The 16,190-nt window shown below is 41.6% G+C and overlaps 1 protein-coding gene across 1 annotated transcript in view; it reads left to right on the top strand.

The window, feature by feature from the left end:
• Positions 1 to 16,190, top strand: part of SLCO3A1 (solute carrier organic anion transporter family member 3A1) — a 152,218-nt gene that overhangs the window by 93,712 nt on the left and 42,316 nt on the right. The window contains exons 5-7 of the mRNA XM_068121977.2: positions 852 to 1,208; positions 3,819 to 3,983; positions 9,968 to 10,175. Of these exons, the coding sequence (XP_067978078.2) occupies positions 852 to 1,208; positions 3,819 to 3,983; positions 9,968 to 10,175 (730 nt within the window). The remainder of the gene's footprint in view (positions 1 to 851; positions 1,209 to 3,818; positions 3,984 to 9,967; positions 10,176 to 16,190) is intronic.

Below are 16,190 nucleotides of genomic sequence, written 5' to 3'. Positions count from 1 at the left end.
TTATGACAAAACCATATGGATGAGTTGGATCAGCGACAAGAATAAGCCGATTCGATTTTGGTTCATGTCCGGATTCAGATCCGGGCAAATCAGTAGGATAGAAACCATAAACTTTTGAGCCTGACAGAGGTATGCGCTCTACCAAGTGCCATTCTAGTTTCTCATGGAAATATCTTCCAGAAGATGTTTGACTGCTGAAAGACCTTCAACATTGGCTGGGATGATGACCAATGGCGGTCCTGAAAAGGACCCTAGCTAGTTTGCGATATTGTGGTGTGCCAACATCTTGCTCTAGATTGGAATGTAGATTCATGATTAGCACTCACCAGTACAGATCAAAATATATTTGGTAGTTAGGTGTATCATGGTAGAAAGATTAGCCTGAGAATGGCCATGATGTGAATGCTCCTTCTGAGGCCCCCAGCGTAGGTCTGAAAATCATAGAAAATAGTGGCTGGGCCAATCTCCACCAAATGTTGCCTACTTTCTGGGGGTGCCCAGGGTCAGGTAATGTCCATAGCAAAATCCCACCCAAGGAAATTCTGTGTTTGTGCGTACATCTGAAAATCAGAAAAAAATGGAAAAGACAACATGAGACCGAGGAGAAACTGGCCTAAAATAAGGAAATGAGTTCCATTTGGCCCATCATTGGCATGGTGCACTCCCGGATAAAAAAAAAAATCTTCAACTTTAATTAAACCTCAATTTTCATGATGGTTTACTGATGTCTGAATAACCCAATGTTGATTTTGAGACCCAACTTGTATGTAATAATGGAAAGGTATAATGTACTTTAATTTTTCTTTGTTGTTCGCGCTGGCATTTATTAATTCATATTTCTTCCCTCCCAGGCCAACTGGACCTCACCTTGGATGACCCACGCTGGATCGGGGCCTGGTGGGCAGGATTCTTGCTCTGCGCTGCACTGCTTTTCTTATTCTCAATGTTCATGTTTGGTTTTCCTCGCTCATTACCCACCACACCTCCATCACCATCTCCATTGCCACCACCGATGCAAAATTATTACTCAATGCCTGAGGCAGAGCCACACGGATCTGCGGGACCACTTCCTATAAGTGGCCCAGCATCAACTGGCACTATTTCAGAAACGGACATGGCGCCACCACAGATGCTGAGGAATGGTAGCGTAACATTGACAACAGAGACCGAGTCAACGGAGACGCCATCTGTCTGTGGTCAGCTAAGAGGTACAGGTCAATTCAGATGAAGCATTTGTCAGAATGTTGATGTGCACTTTTGTTACACTGTGGATCTGTAAATCCTTTCCATGCTTTATTGGCCAATGAAACATTGCATCCGCAACCTGCAGATATCTGTGATTAGCTGCTTGTGATCACATTCTTTGACGTCTTTTGATTATAGTTATTTTGCGCTCTCCCACCCCCTTCCCTTATGTGCTCATCAGCATGTGATTGTGATTGTGATTGCAGCTATTGTCTCTTTTGAAAGAGATAACCTGCAAACTAGAAGTCCGTAAAACAAGAACAATAAATGCCTTTTGTTTATTTTAGCCTTAACCTTCTCAAACCTCACATTCTAGCACTCCAAAACATGTATACATTTATAATGTTATTACATTTTGCAGGAGCTTGTTTGCAAAGCAAAGGTTATTAAGAATGCACAATTAATCTTTAAAAACATACAGGGTGTTCCAAAAAGTCCTGGACAACTGTAATGTATTGAGTATCACCAGGGGCGTCGAGATGGGAGGTCATGGGGGGTCACTTCCTCTGGGCTCAGGGTCTGTTGAGGGGCCTGAGCTTCTCCTGTAAAAAAAATTTTTTTTTTACATTACAGTGAAACCCCTCATCAGCTCACCCTCATTTCCTCATCATTACATTTAAACCCAGAAGCTGATTTTGCTTTCTCTGCTGGTTTTCTTGCCGGAAACAAAATAACATTTACCGCTGTTAATGGTAGTTTCAGAAAATGGTTATTAACCAGAAATGTGCGTTACAAAGAAATGGGTTTGTATCCTCTTTGTCCAAAAAAATATATTAACCATCTTCTTACGTATTTTTTTGCCAATCTTATGGAGAAAGTGTGTTCAACAGTCAAGGATGCAAATTTATTCCAGCGGTCAAAATGTCCTGCTATCTCCTTTATTTTCAATCATACGGCTAAATGAACGTGATCATTTGTTTTTTTAAAGTTTTTTGTTTTTTCATTGAAAAAAAAGTTCCTTAAGATATAAAAGAGAGAACGAGTGGGAGTGGGCATGGGGATGGGGGCCCGAGCTGGCTCTGGACGCCCCTTTGTAACACAAATGATACAATGATACCTACCCTTTGTTTTATATGACACAAAAGGCGAATAAATCTTTCTTTATTTTCAGGTCTTGTGGTTTAATATATGACAAAATGGCGACTCCACAGGAGAAATCTCAGTGTGTCGGATGCTTCATTGAGATGAGATCCGACACACAAGTTCAGCGTAATTTCGTACAAGCTATGGAAGGAATCTACCATCGCGGATTCGTATCAGAGTGGTTTCAGAGGTTTAAGGAGACTGGAAGTAGTCAGAAACAGAAACGTACCGGTCAACCAAACACAAGTGCAGTAGACATTGAACAGGGCATGAATCATTTCAACAAAGTCCCAGAAAATCAATCCGACGCACTTCCAAAGAACTGGGACCACCAACCACCACTGTACACAGGATTTTGCATAAAAGACTGAAGCTATATGTCTATAAGGTACTCAAGCTGTACCTTATGTGCTCATCCTTATGTGCTCATCCTGCCTGATAGTTTGGCAGGCACTCAAGCCAAATGATAGACCCAAACGCAAGGAGTTTGTCTCTTGGAAATGCTCAGTCTCAAAGGATGCAGAGGATTTCAAAGATTACATGAACATGTCGGAAGGATTCACCTTTCCACCGATTGAAGACCTGCAACCCGATATCATTTTCAACAGCAAGACACCTTAGTCGAAAACGCCTCATTGGGCCTTCGTCGTTCGAGCCGTCCTGAATGAAAATTTTCCAGGTCGCTTGATTGGCTGAGACGGACCAACTGCCTGGCTCCCACGATCACGAGACATATCCCTCATTCGCACCCCCCGGCCCCCCTCCCCTTGAATTTTTTTTTCTGCGGGGGGTTTGTCAAATATGTTGTCTACACCACCAATGTGGCAAACCTGCAGGGTCTTCATTCTCGGATCACAGCTGCATGCGCACTGGTGGACGTGAAGATGCTGAGCCGAACATGACAAACACACATGTACCGCCTTGATGTCCTGCATATGACAAACAGAGCTCACATTGAAGTGTATTAATGATAGTCTGCACAAAACTTTGAGTTTCTGTATCATATAAACCAAAGGGTATCGTTGTATCATTTGTGGTTCTAAATATATATTAACAACCAAATATGGACGGGTCTTTTTGTTACACCCTGTATTCAATTTTACCTGCATCCAGGACTTGCCATCAACTTGCCAATTCTACCAGAATTCACAATTCTGATTAGAAAACATCACCTGACCTAAAAAAAAAAATTAGGCACCTCCAGGCCCTGAATTTGAAATCATTTGACCAAATCAGGCAATGAATAACAAACGTTTCTCATATTGAAGAGACGGATAACAATCGTCCTGCTTTTTCAATGAAATGTGTATTGTGGTACCACTTTGCTGTGTTTGTGTAAGCCGTTGACATCATTTTTTTTTTTACTAATGAGCATCGCATAAGGCACGTGACTTCCCTTATAGCACCATCTCGTCCAGAACGTTTTACCTAAAAAACAATGCTTGCTACAACGCTGCATTTACCATATTGTCTTGCTCATATCTTTCCAGCAATCCCTGGTGAAACGCTGGCCATTTTGAGGAACCCAGTGTTCACCTGTGTACTTCTTTCTGGATGTGCTGAAGTTGCAGCCGTGGCCAGCTTTTCATCTTTCCTCTCGAAGTACTTGGAAAGTCAGTTTGACCTCACAGCCACCTTTGCCAACCAGATTCTCGGTTTGTTTGCATCTCACCTTTGGATGGCACGTATTTGCACACGAAACTTCTGAGTTTTCATTTGTGCTTTTATTCTTCAACACATTTTATTGTTTTGTTACTTGCAAAATCGAAAATTTTCAAGTGTATTGGTTGGTCTTGTGCGTTATTCTGTCTGTTTGTCTGTTTATTTGTCTGTCAATCGCCTACAGGTCACAATTTTAAACCAATCGTCATGAAACTTTACCAAGTCGTTGAGGTAGCCACAACTGAGTGGCCTATTGATTTTGAGGTAAAGGGTCAAAGGTCATCTTGAGGTCAAATTTCTAAAATTGAATTTTTTTTCATCCGATTGACATGAAAGCTAAACAGCATTTGCATATTGAGTCGCTAAATGTGGAAACGAACTATTTAGAGGTCAAAAGGTCAACTCAAGGTCAAACTCCTAAAATCATCAATTTTCATATGCAAAATCGTCAATTTTCATCCGATTGACTTGAACATTAAACAGCAATTGCATAGGGCCTCACTGAATTGGGAAACTAACATTATTTAAGGTCAAAAGGTCAAAGGTCAACTCAAGGTCAAATTCTTAAAATCAATTTTCATCCAAACAATCATCACTTTTCATCTGATGAACTGGAAAATTAAAGAGCAGTTGCATAGTGCATCACGGAATTGGAAAACCAACTATTTTTGGGGTCAAAGGTCAAATGTAATACTGCTATAATCATCAATTTTCATCTGAAAAATTGTCCATTTTCATCCTATTAACTTGAAAATTAAGCAGCAATTGCAGAGTGCAACAATTAATTGGGAAATCAACTATTTTGAGGTCTAAAGGTCAACTTAAGGTTAAACTTCTAAAATCATCAAATTTATTATCATCATTAAAAACCTTTTCCAGGTAGCTTAAAACGTTTCCCAGATTCTGAAGTACCTCCATCCAAAATTTTGGGCCTCTATGTTCTACGGTTCGGCCGTGAAAGAATAATATACAAATGCACAAACGAACACGCAAACGAACACACAAATATTTGAAATCTAGCGGTAACCCATGAAAATCACGGGCATAAATAGTATTTATGTCCATACAAACTAACTTTCCCTTCCTCTTCCTTTCCGCTTCCTTTCAAAATAATTGTGTCAGTTGGCACCAACATTCATTCTGGCGGATCTCCTGAATATCGCTTTGTATTCAACTGCAGTATTGTCTCTTATAGTGTGGTTACTGGTAAGTATCCCCTTTACATTTCTGATCGCATTTATATTTGTATTAAAAGGCGTAGCATGTCTCTCGAGTCGCTGCGCGTCCGGCACACATCGGGACGTCTTCTTCTTCTCCTCGGTATCGAGTGCAGCGTCTCACTGTGCGTAAAACAAAATGGCGCGGGTTATTCAAAACTTTTCACTGATTTTCAGCTTTTATTCCACACTTATAGACATTTGGAGCCATAGGTATGCTTATATGGAAGGGTTAGTCATAACTACATAGTATCACACATATCTTAGGGCGACAGGAGCAATAGCTGGAGAGAAGTTCCGATTACAAACTTCAGAAATACGCGTTTTAATGATATAGATATTTATATACATGTGTAAATTAATTAAAGACGGAAAGTTAGTCTTTTACACCTCTGATGCATCCTTGCTTTTTCCAGTCACTTAGTTCTATTACATTTTTCTATACAGAGGTAAACGCTAATGGATGAGCTACATGATCACTTGTGGAACAATAACTTACTGAATGATAAAAGGATTTCAATGGCAGAAAAGAAAAGTGAGACTGGATAGACACAATAAGTAAAATTAAGGTAAGAAGAGCAGATGGCATCGAAGCATTGGTGAGCAGAACGTTTGGGTTTGAGGGTTAGTTAGTTAGGCTGCAAAACCAAACTTGTACTATATAACTGTCACCTGTGCTGCATTTTTGGTGGTCACATGATGTAATTGCAACATAACCTGAAGTGGCATCTTCATGTGTAGAGTAGGAGGAAATGTTACTTATTTTGCACCTTAGTAAGCAGAAATATTTACAACAACTCTGATCCAGACTTGAATTCTGCATCTGGACCGGGCGGCATCAGCTCATATCAGCTCACCTGCTCTGCTGCTCTTGCACATCCTCCGTCTGTCCTTTTCACCCTGTCATTTGCCCGAGGTCATCTTCCATCTGCTTGGAAATCAGCCAACATCACTGCATTACGGACCCCACATCCACATTCTCTTCAATCGCATTCTTCCTTCCATGTCGTCAAGACACCTGTTTATCAACATCTCAGATCTCCCGAAAGCCAACCTCTTTCCAAATTTCCAGTTTCTCCTTCCTGAGAGCTTGTGGCTGCATCCATTTTGTCCACTGTATGCGTCTTCCCCTACTCCTCATTCTTCACCACATCCCTTACTTATCCAAGCTGTTGGTGTGCTTCCCCTCTCTTTCTATTAATCCTTTTGTCATGTTTCGTTTTGATTTGTTCAATGTTCCAGTTCTTCCATGAGCCTCGACTTTGTACACAAATTTTACTTTTTTAAGCACGTTGGGAAAAACCCTCCAGTCACATGAGCCGGAGTTAAAGAAATGTCATCATGACCTTGAATCTCTCCAGCAACAGTGCTCAACGACGTGAGGATAAAGGCCCCTGAGCAATAGTGGCTGCCACGCTACGCTTGCCTGCCCAACACCGTGCCACATTTGTTTTGTTCCATCGATTGTGATGGTTTACAAATTTTTCAACCACTTTCATGTCACGTGAGAAGTAGCATTCCATAATGCTGCTCTTTGAGCATCGCATAAGGCACATAACTAGAGATATACTGTATATGCTCTTTGGTTTGGGTTTTGGTAATTATGGCAGTGAGGATGTAAACGTTGCGCAAAAAGGTGTTTGAGAGATCACAAGCTTGTGCACACCATACTGGGCCTCAGTACAAGGTCTCATTTTAAAATCAGATTCTAATCTTCACTTGATCAGCATATTGCTTCACTCAGGTTTCAGACTCTTCACTTTTTTTAACAGTCATCTGAGGCTTATGGAGGACCTTGTCCTCCCATCACATGCAGGACAAGATCATTGTAGAAATAGGTGCAGCCTTTGCTTCATTTTATCAATTTTCCCTCCTCTTCTTTCTTTTGTACATATATAGATGGCATCAAAAAGGATGCACTTTGCTCTGATACGCAAAACGACTCATGGTCTTGAATGATTTCGCCATCACAGAGATGGGGTATATTAAACGACAAATGTTGATGAGCGCATTGCTGGATGCCCCGCAGAAAAGGAAAAAAAAAGGACAAGAATGCAATTTTTCAATGAAAGAAATTTCCAGAAGCAATCAAAAATGGTAGGAAAGAAATTAATTTATTATGACTCAAGAGATGTAAGCTTGAAAGGTTAGAAGATCGAAATAAGTGTTTATTTCTGAAATGGGTGCATAGCAGTCGATTCATTTTGAGAGGAGTTGCGTTAAGCCCATTGTACAACTTGTAATAGAAACTTGTAAATGTCTTTTCTGAAGGTATATCCCAAAAAAATATAAAACAATAGCCAGCGCAGGGATTTCAAATTTCTGATGCATCCTTGTTTCCCCTTTTCAGGGATTTCAAATTTTGCGAGTGCGGCAGGACGCAATGCCCTGCTCTTTTTGAAAGGCAATAGGGGATTCTTATCGCCAGCAAACAGATGGGCTTATCGTCCGCTGGCCTAGCAGAACATGATAACACAGGCGGGATTTGCCGAATTGTCTTTTAATGTGTTTTCATTTATATTATTGGATATCGCAGAGGTATGTATGTACCATGTGCTCGTATTGAACAATGTTTCCTTCAGTGTTTTTTTACAAAATCATAATAATACCTTGTATAACTCACTAGCCTTAACAACACATCTATGTGAGGGATAATGTGATAGCTTGGATCTCAATAAATCCATGATCATTGGGAAATTACTTTCGAGTTTTATCTTCGAGCGTTTTTGTCAAATTTCCTTTAGAGTCTATGGGTGTCACCGTGTTGGTGAATGGGACGATGAGAGACATAGCTCATCTCACCCAGAACAGATTGGAATGCATGACTTTCAAAATTATGTATGAATGCTAAACGAGGCCTTTTGCGCATGTGCTGTGTGTGTTTACACTGATTTGGTTCTGCACGCCGGACACTTTTAACCTGCCGCTGCTAGCGTGAATTCGATGATTCAAATCGTCTTTTAAATATAATTTTCAGTATTTAGATGAAAGAGTGGCAATTTCAAAATGGTTAACCCTAAATGTTCTGTTCCCGAATACAAATCAAACTCACGGTAATATAGGAATACGAGAAATATCCGTGGATGAGAGGTGTCATGTTCGGACCATTTCCTGCTTATACAAGCTGGCAGTGACGATGGATATAACACACACACACACACACACACGACAACACACGACAACACACGACAACACATAGACGGACAGATGGAAACTTCTCCTTTTGCCCCAATATATGCAAAAATCTAGTATAATCTATCCTATGGCCATATATTCATTTATCATATATATATATATATATATATATATATATATATATATAACTGTGAGAAATAGTAGAAACTCCACAGTACGAGCAGGGCGTCTCATTTGCATTGAATAAATAATCGGGAGATTGAATAAGACGCGGACGTAGCTTCAGGGCTTCGATCTTTAATTCGACAAGCTTTCGACCAACAAAGGTCTTCTTCTGAGTCGGCCCCAAGTCGGCCCTTCCGTTGAACTTGGGGCCGACTCAGAAGAAGACCTTTGTTGGTCGAAAGCTTGTCGAATTAAAGATCGAAGCCCTGAAGCTACGTCCGCGTCTTATTCAATCTCCCGATTATATATATATATATATATATATATATATATATATATATATATATATATATATATATATATATATATATGTATATATATATATATATACTGTATATATATATATATATATATATATATATATATGTATATATATATATATATACTGTATATATATATATATATATATATATATATATATATATATATGTATACAGCCCTCACAGCCCATACACTGCTCACCCACTCCCCACTACTCCCAAACATGATTAATAGTGAATACCGTCATTTTAAACTTGCCCTGTGCATTGACAAGCCCCAGATATGACTATCCCATCAGTATTAATACACAACTAAACCAGATACGCTGCCTTCCATGAATGTTGGTAATGACGGCATCGGCCTTCCTATTGCAGACTCCATTAAAGACATCAACAAGCCGGCCATGCTCACATGAGGTTCCCATGTTTCCGCAAGGTACAAATGATACATTTCAGAAATCTCTGTCATTTCAGCAATGTCATCAGACCTTCACGGGAATCCAGGTGATAAGGGGCTTTCTGCCCCTCCTGAAAAAAGGCAGGAGGGGCAATTACCCCCCACCCCAACTTCCCCCCTCTCCCGCTCCAGAGTCTCTTCATAGAACGTGCTCGTCCACAGCCAATCCGTAGTCCTTGTAGGGGACCACATCATTAGTTTTTGCTGCAAGGGCTGCGAGATATAAACTTTTTGGGTGAGTTGATCAGAAGTTTCTCCAGATATTTTGTTGTTGCGAGGCACACCCCTTTCCCACAGATACTTGCCCAAGTATTTTTGGCTTCTTTCAAAAGCTTTGTGAGCCATTTTATGTTCCAATGCTTATCTGCCATGCACGATATACGTTCAGCAGCCCCGCTGGCCTTGCCAGGGGTTTATGCGCATGTGCGCAGAGCATTTTGGGGTGGATTATGTCATTTAGAAAGTCGCATATTGGGAAAATATTGAACTATCCAGTCCAGGTCCAGACTACCCTGTTCTCTTCTACTCCATGTGAAAACCTTTTATATGTCTGAAAGCACAGCTTACATGTTGTGTACAAGGACTGTGCACTGTGACACAATGCTGCACCAACTCATCACCTTGTGCCTTTACACCAACAAAGGATTCACCTTATACCTTTCCACTCATGCATTGTGCCCTAGGCCTGGCAGTGGTGCCCTGTGCTTGTTTGGGCATATTTCTGGGTGGTGGGCTTATGCGCTGGTTCTCTCTGAGCTCATTGAGTGCTTCTCGTTTCACCATCATTGCCAGCATACTTTCCATCAGCATTATGACTCCATTGATCACTTTGGGCTGTGGAACAGGCTCAGTGGCGGGCCTCAACAGTCACTACCCCACTGTCTACAATCTGTGAGTACTTGTCTTTGTACCTTGGAATCTTTGTCTTACCATTATATGGAAACATATTACTGAGCCATATTTTTAAAATGTCTTCCCAATGTACTGCAACATTTAATGAACCAGTCACACATGTACTTGATTAAATATCAAACAGGTATAATAAAATAGGACCACTGTGCCTGTAGCTTATCTGGGCCCTGGTCTAATGTCGTTACCCAAATTTTGTTGCATTCTGATTGGTCGGTCTGGCGAAAAAGATTTTTGAAGGAATTTACGCAATTTAAAAAAAATTGATTAAAGCGGTCATTATGATACACTTCTCTTCACGTGATCGGCACGGCCTCCACAATTTAACATCGGGACCCTATCCTAATGTTGTAACCCAAATTTGGTAGTATTCTGACTGGTGGGTCTGGAGAAAAACATTTTTGAAGGAATTTTGATTTTTTTATTTTTGTATATAAGATCGAGGCTCGTGTAAGAGCTAACATCAATCACAAAAAAAACGGACACACAAAACATACAAAAAAGGGAGCGGGAGACAAGATGAGGAGAGAGAGGGAAGCACACAAGTACAACAGCAGAGAACAGGGACAACGGAAGATCTGTGGGAGGGAGAGGGCTTGGGGGAGGAGGCATGGGAAGGCGGGGAGGTGGGAAAGTATAAACACATGGACACTGCTGGAACTTCCAGAAAAGAAAAAAGTGGATATTTCCCCCCAAAAAGTGGATTTGGGGTGAATTAACGGCGGTAGAAGAGATCAGGGTTTTGGATGGGGGAAGATAAGAGATGGTGGTGAACAGCTGTTTTAAAGACCTGGAGGGAGGAGTGGGATTGAAGAGAGTGAGGGAGTTTGTTCCAGAGGCGGGAGAAAAGAGGAATGAAAGAGTGAAGGTGAGCAGAGAGTCTTGATTTTGGCAATTTCACCATAAGAGGGTTGCTGGCAGATCTTGTGAAACCTGTAGGAATATTTGGGGGACAGAGCACAGATAGAGCTTGGGAGCTAGGCCGGATAGGAGTCGCTAGAAGACAGAAACACCACCAACCTGCCTGCGGTGAGAGAGAGAAAGGCCCTCGGAGTTAGCTTCATTGCGGGAGATTCCAATGATTCTGAAAGCTTTGGTTTCAACAGCGTGAAGCCGAGCTAGGTGTGAGGCAGGAGCACCAGCCCAGAGTGGGGAACAGTATTCCATTGAGCTGTGGATGAAAGCCTTGTATGTGGTGAGGAGCTCAGGTGTGCCAAGGAAGGACTTCGCACGACGGAGGATGCCCAGTCGGCGACTGGCTTTGGAGGCCAGCTTGGACATGTGAAATATCAAATCGATTTTTAGTAAGTCGGCAATTTTGACACACTTCCGGTCATGTGGCCGGAACGAGCATGGCAATCCCCGTTACCAGTCAGGAGTGCAACCTTGTTGCCAAATTTCAGCTTGATCGGCCCAGCGGTTTGGCTGGAAAAGTCAAAATACGTGACAGATGGATGGACAGCGCAAAATGACAATACCTTATCTGGAATTCCAATTCCAGATAAGCTAAAAATAGGACCACTGGATCTGTAGCTTATCCGGGCTCTGGCCTAATGTTGTAACCCAAATTTGGTAGCATTCTGACTGGTGGGTCTGAAGAACAATGTTTTTGAAGGAATATTACGCGTCCGTCATTTTGACACAACTCTGGTCATGTTGACTGAAACGGGCTTTGCAATCCCCATTACCAGTCATGAGCAGAACCTTGCTGCCAAATTTCAGTCTGATCGGCCCAGCGGTTTGGCCGGTAAAGTCAAAAAAGGTGACGGAAGGACAGTGCACGATGACATTACCTTATCTGGAATTTCAATTCCAGAGAAGCATCAGGAAGAGAACAAAAAAACGAATTTGTTGTTGTACAACATGGAAGAAACTGTGATAGAACAATGATAGACAGCAATTATCAAAGTTTGTCCAAAATAATCAACTCCATGTATACACAAAGAATTAAGTTAAGCACCCCCCCCCCCCCCCGTTTTTTTACAACCTCGCACATTACAAGTTTGTTGTCGTCAAAACAGTGTAATATACCCATGATATTGCTATATTTTCTGGAGAAGTGATATTATGGTCACATAAAAACATAACAATCATGCCGTTTTCAATATTTTATTCTGAATAATTTAAGGTGAAATTTTTTGGGAATTTTAGGCATATTTTCACCTCAATTTAAGTATGGAGCTATAGGTCCATCACGGACAGTGTGGATGACGTTTATGTTTTCTAACGTACAGTCATTGTTCTGAGAAGACCTCTAGCGATCTTTGCGTCAATAACGTGTGTAGGACCCACGTGATCGGATCACTGACTCAACCCTACGTCTCATAGACCCTGTAAGCCGTCGTATGCGTTGCTGTGGCAGGTTGAACCCCCTCGAGCACGTTTGGGACATGTTGGGACGACAAATTGCGAAGATGGTCCCTCCAATAGCCAATCTGGATGAATTGGAACGTGCATTACATCGGGAATGGAACAACCTGCCACAGCAACGCATACGACGGCTTACAGGGTCTATGAGACGTAGGGTTGAGTCAGTGATCCGATCACGTGGGTCCTACACACGTTATTGACGCAAAGATCGCTAGAGGTCTTCTCAGAACAATGACTGTACGTTAGAAAACATAAACGTCATCCACACTGTCCGTGATGGACCTATAGCTCCATACTTAAATTGAGGTGAAAATATGCCTAAAATTCCCAAAAAATTTCACCTTAAATTATTCAGAATAAAATATTGAAAACGGCATGATTGTTATGTTTTTATGTGACCATAATATCACTTCTCCAGAAAATATAGCAATATCATGGGTATATTACACTGTTTTGACGACAACAAACTTGTAATGTGCGAGGTTGTAAAAAAACGGGGGGGGTGCTTAACTTAATTCTTTGTGTATATGTTCAGTGGTACAACAAAAGACAATGGCGCATGCCAATAACATTAATTTTATCAATACCCTTGTAAAGGGAACGGAATACCATTGGATTTAGAAATCACGTCTCCCCCCCCCCCCCCTCTCCCTCTCCCTCTCCCTCTCTCTCCCTCTCCCTCTCCCTCTCTCTCCCTCTCCCCATCACCCTCTCTCTCACTCTGTCTCTACCACCCTCTCTATCTCCCCCCCCCCCCCCCATCTCTCTCTCACCCTCTCTATCTCTCTCACCCTCTTTCTAGCACCCTCTCTCTATCTTCCCCTCTCTCTATCTCTCTCACCCTCTCTATCTCTCTCACCCTATCTTCCCCTCTCTCTATCTCCCCATCTCTCTCGCACCCTCTCTCTTCCTCTCTCACTCTACAATGCACTTGTTTTTGGAAAAAGCATAAAAGTCTTCTCATCAGTGCTATTAACCCTTACTTTGAGTGATAATGACAGTGAAAATTGCACTGAGTTGAGCGGTCGACTAGTGGACCCTTTATTCCCCGATGATACACTGACCTCTGAACCAAGCAAAATTCAGAGTGCTGTAGTAATATGTTTGACAATAATCCTGGCACACAATGGCCTACTGTTTTTGAAGAGGCACTTTTGTATCAATAACATCCACAAGTGAATGCTACCGAAGCAGATAGGACACCCAGTTTAACCTAACCACCGAAAAACACAGTGTAATAAAAATTGTAAAACGCTTTGGAAGCTGAGTCTTTGTGACAACAAAGATCATGTGTTATTGATTTCCAATGTGAGAAGTTTGGGGTATTTTAATACATGGTTCGCACAATCTGTGCAATTCCTGGAAAAATGAAAAAGCATTTTCCAGTGCTAGAAAGTCCTAAAAGGAACTTGGCCAAGTCCTTGAAACTCCTGCAAAATGGAGAAAATTGCCCAAATATAAATAATCTGCCAGGTTTTGAATTGATAATTCTGCCGGCCTCTTTAAGAGAGCAATCATGATCTCCTCCAGGGACTTACCATTAAAGCTGTGCCCAAAAGGATTCTTGCGTGCAAAGTCTGCAATGACTGGACACCGCACGAAATGTGCTTTTACTGGATCGTTTATTATAAGAAAGCACAATAGAGAAGAATGATCGTTTTAAGGCCATTTTCCCCGCTAGAGCAGGAGTTTGCCTTGTGGGCCCCATGACAATCATGGTTCCCTGTTTGAGGCAATGTTTTTATGGCCGGATGCCCTTCCTGACGCCAACCCTTGGTCGCCTCTTACGATGCGCAGGGATACGGTGTACCTATTCTAAGCCGGCGTACACACCGTGGTCATTCATCCCAGCAAGCTGGTACTCAATTTGCGGACCTCGGAAGGATGACAGGCTGAGTCAACCCCCCTGGCGTTAATTCAGCGATCGACCGGGATTCGAACCGAGGATCCTAGGATCCCAAGCCGGCACCCTAACCGCTAAGCCAACATCAGGCACCATTATAAGAAAGCACAGGACGGCAAAAATGAAGAATCCTCAAAGGAAAGATAGACAGACACGAAAATGGGCAGAGAAATAAATAAATGAAGGACACTGGCGATCCAATGTAACAAAAACGCATAATACAGGAAATACTAGAACGGCACCCAGTAGAGAGCATTCCTCCGCCTGATTGACCATATCACTTGATGGTGAAAAATCACTTTAAAAATTCTACTCGCTGGATCCGGATCAGGAACTTCACCAAAATCAAATCGATTCTTCCCTGTCACACACACAACCTGTCCAACAAGTTTCGTCCAAATCTGTCCATAACTTTTTGAGATATCCTGCTATGTATCGTTTTTGGCTCTATCTCCCAATGTTGAAGAATCATTTAAAAATTTCTCGTAGCCGGATCCGAATCCGGATCTTCACCAAAATCTAATCATTTCGTCCTGCTCATACACGCTACCTCTCCGCCAAATTTCATCCGAATCCGTGCACAACATTTTGAAATATCCTGTTCACAAACGGACGGACAGACAGACAGGAGTGAAAACATAGCCTCCATCCACCTTTGGCGGCGGGGGTAAAAATGTGGATAATAATTATTAATTGCAGTTTACTCCATGTCAGCAATCCATGTGACAGAAGATGGTGATTAATGTTGCAAAAGGTACAACTTGGAATGGTTCTGTGGTATAACATAACATGCTAATCTTGTACAATTTGTCTGTAGGTATACAATATACATACTGTATATCCTGCAAAATTAAATAAGGCAATTAATTGTGTGTGTGCACGTATGTGCATGTGTATGTCTGAACATCATGGGGAAAAAACAGGGCTGGACCAATTTCTACCAAATTTTGCATACGTGTTGATAGTACCCATGTCATGGGCATAGACTCGCAGCCTGCGAGGGTGGGGGGAAGACAACATATACATTTTTGCCTGTACACGAGCCACTGCTGCAGTCAGGTAGGATTGTTTAACCACGGCACAAAATAAATTTGCCCCACTTCACCCACTATTCCCCCCACTCTTCCCTCAGGCTGCTCCCGAAGGGAGCGGGTGCTACTATAATCACTGAAATATTCAATGGAATATGGAATAACAGCAAACTAACAGGGTTTCATTCTTATTCTCATGGTTTATTCCAATGTCATTTTTACATAAAACATTTGTATTAAAGATCCTGGAAAACAACCTTTTTGTCCTGGAAAACTCCTGGAAATTTGGTCTTCCATGGCCTGTAATATTTTACATTGCTTTGCTATATTTAGTGATGTCCGACTGTGATCTCGCACTTAAACCAGCTACCTATACTTCTGCACTTGGCCCAGATGCAGAACTCAAACCTCGCATTCGGAATCAAATTCGAAATATTATGACCTGAAAATTAATTGAGAGACTTGACCACGTTCAGTGGAATAATATGGTCGTTTGGCATATGTGATGCTTCCGGCTGGATATGTTTTCAGTCTTCCATGTTCAGGGTGCAGTTTTACTCCAGGTTGAGAGTACACAGAGTTTAACCCTTTATTTATCAGTCAAACTGTTGTTTCCTCACAAACAGATTTTTAGAGATATTATATTGGTGCATGATCTTCACCATTAATAATGTGGCCTTGAAATTTTGAGTG

This window comes from Myxine glutinosa, chromosome 7 (genome assembly GCF_964187855.1).
Source record: "Myxine glutinosa chromosome 7, kmMyxGlut1.1, whole genome shotgun sequence".
Taxonomy (NCBI): Eukaryota; Metazoa; Chordata; class Myxini; order Myxiniformes; family Myxinidae; genus Myxine; species Myxine glutinosa.
Note: the sequence above shows the minus strand (reverse complement) of the source record. Positions and strands in the feature narration are given on the sequence as shown.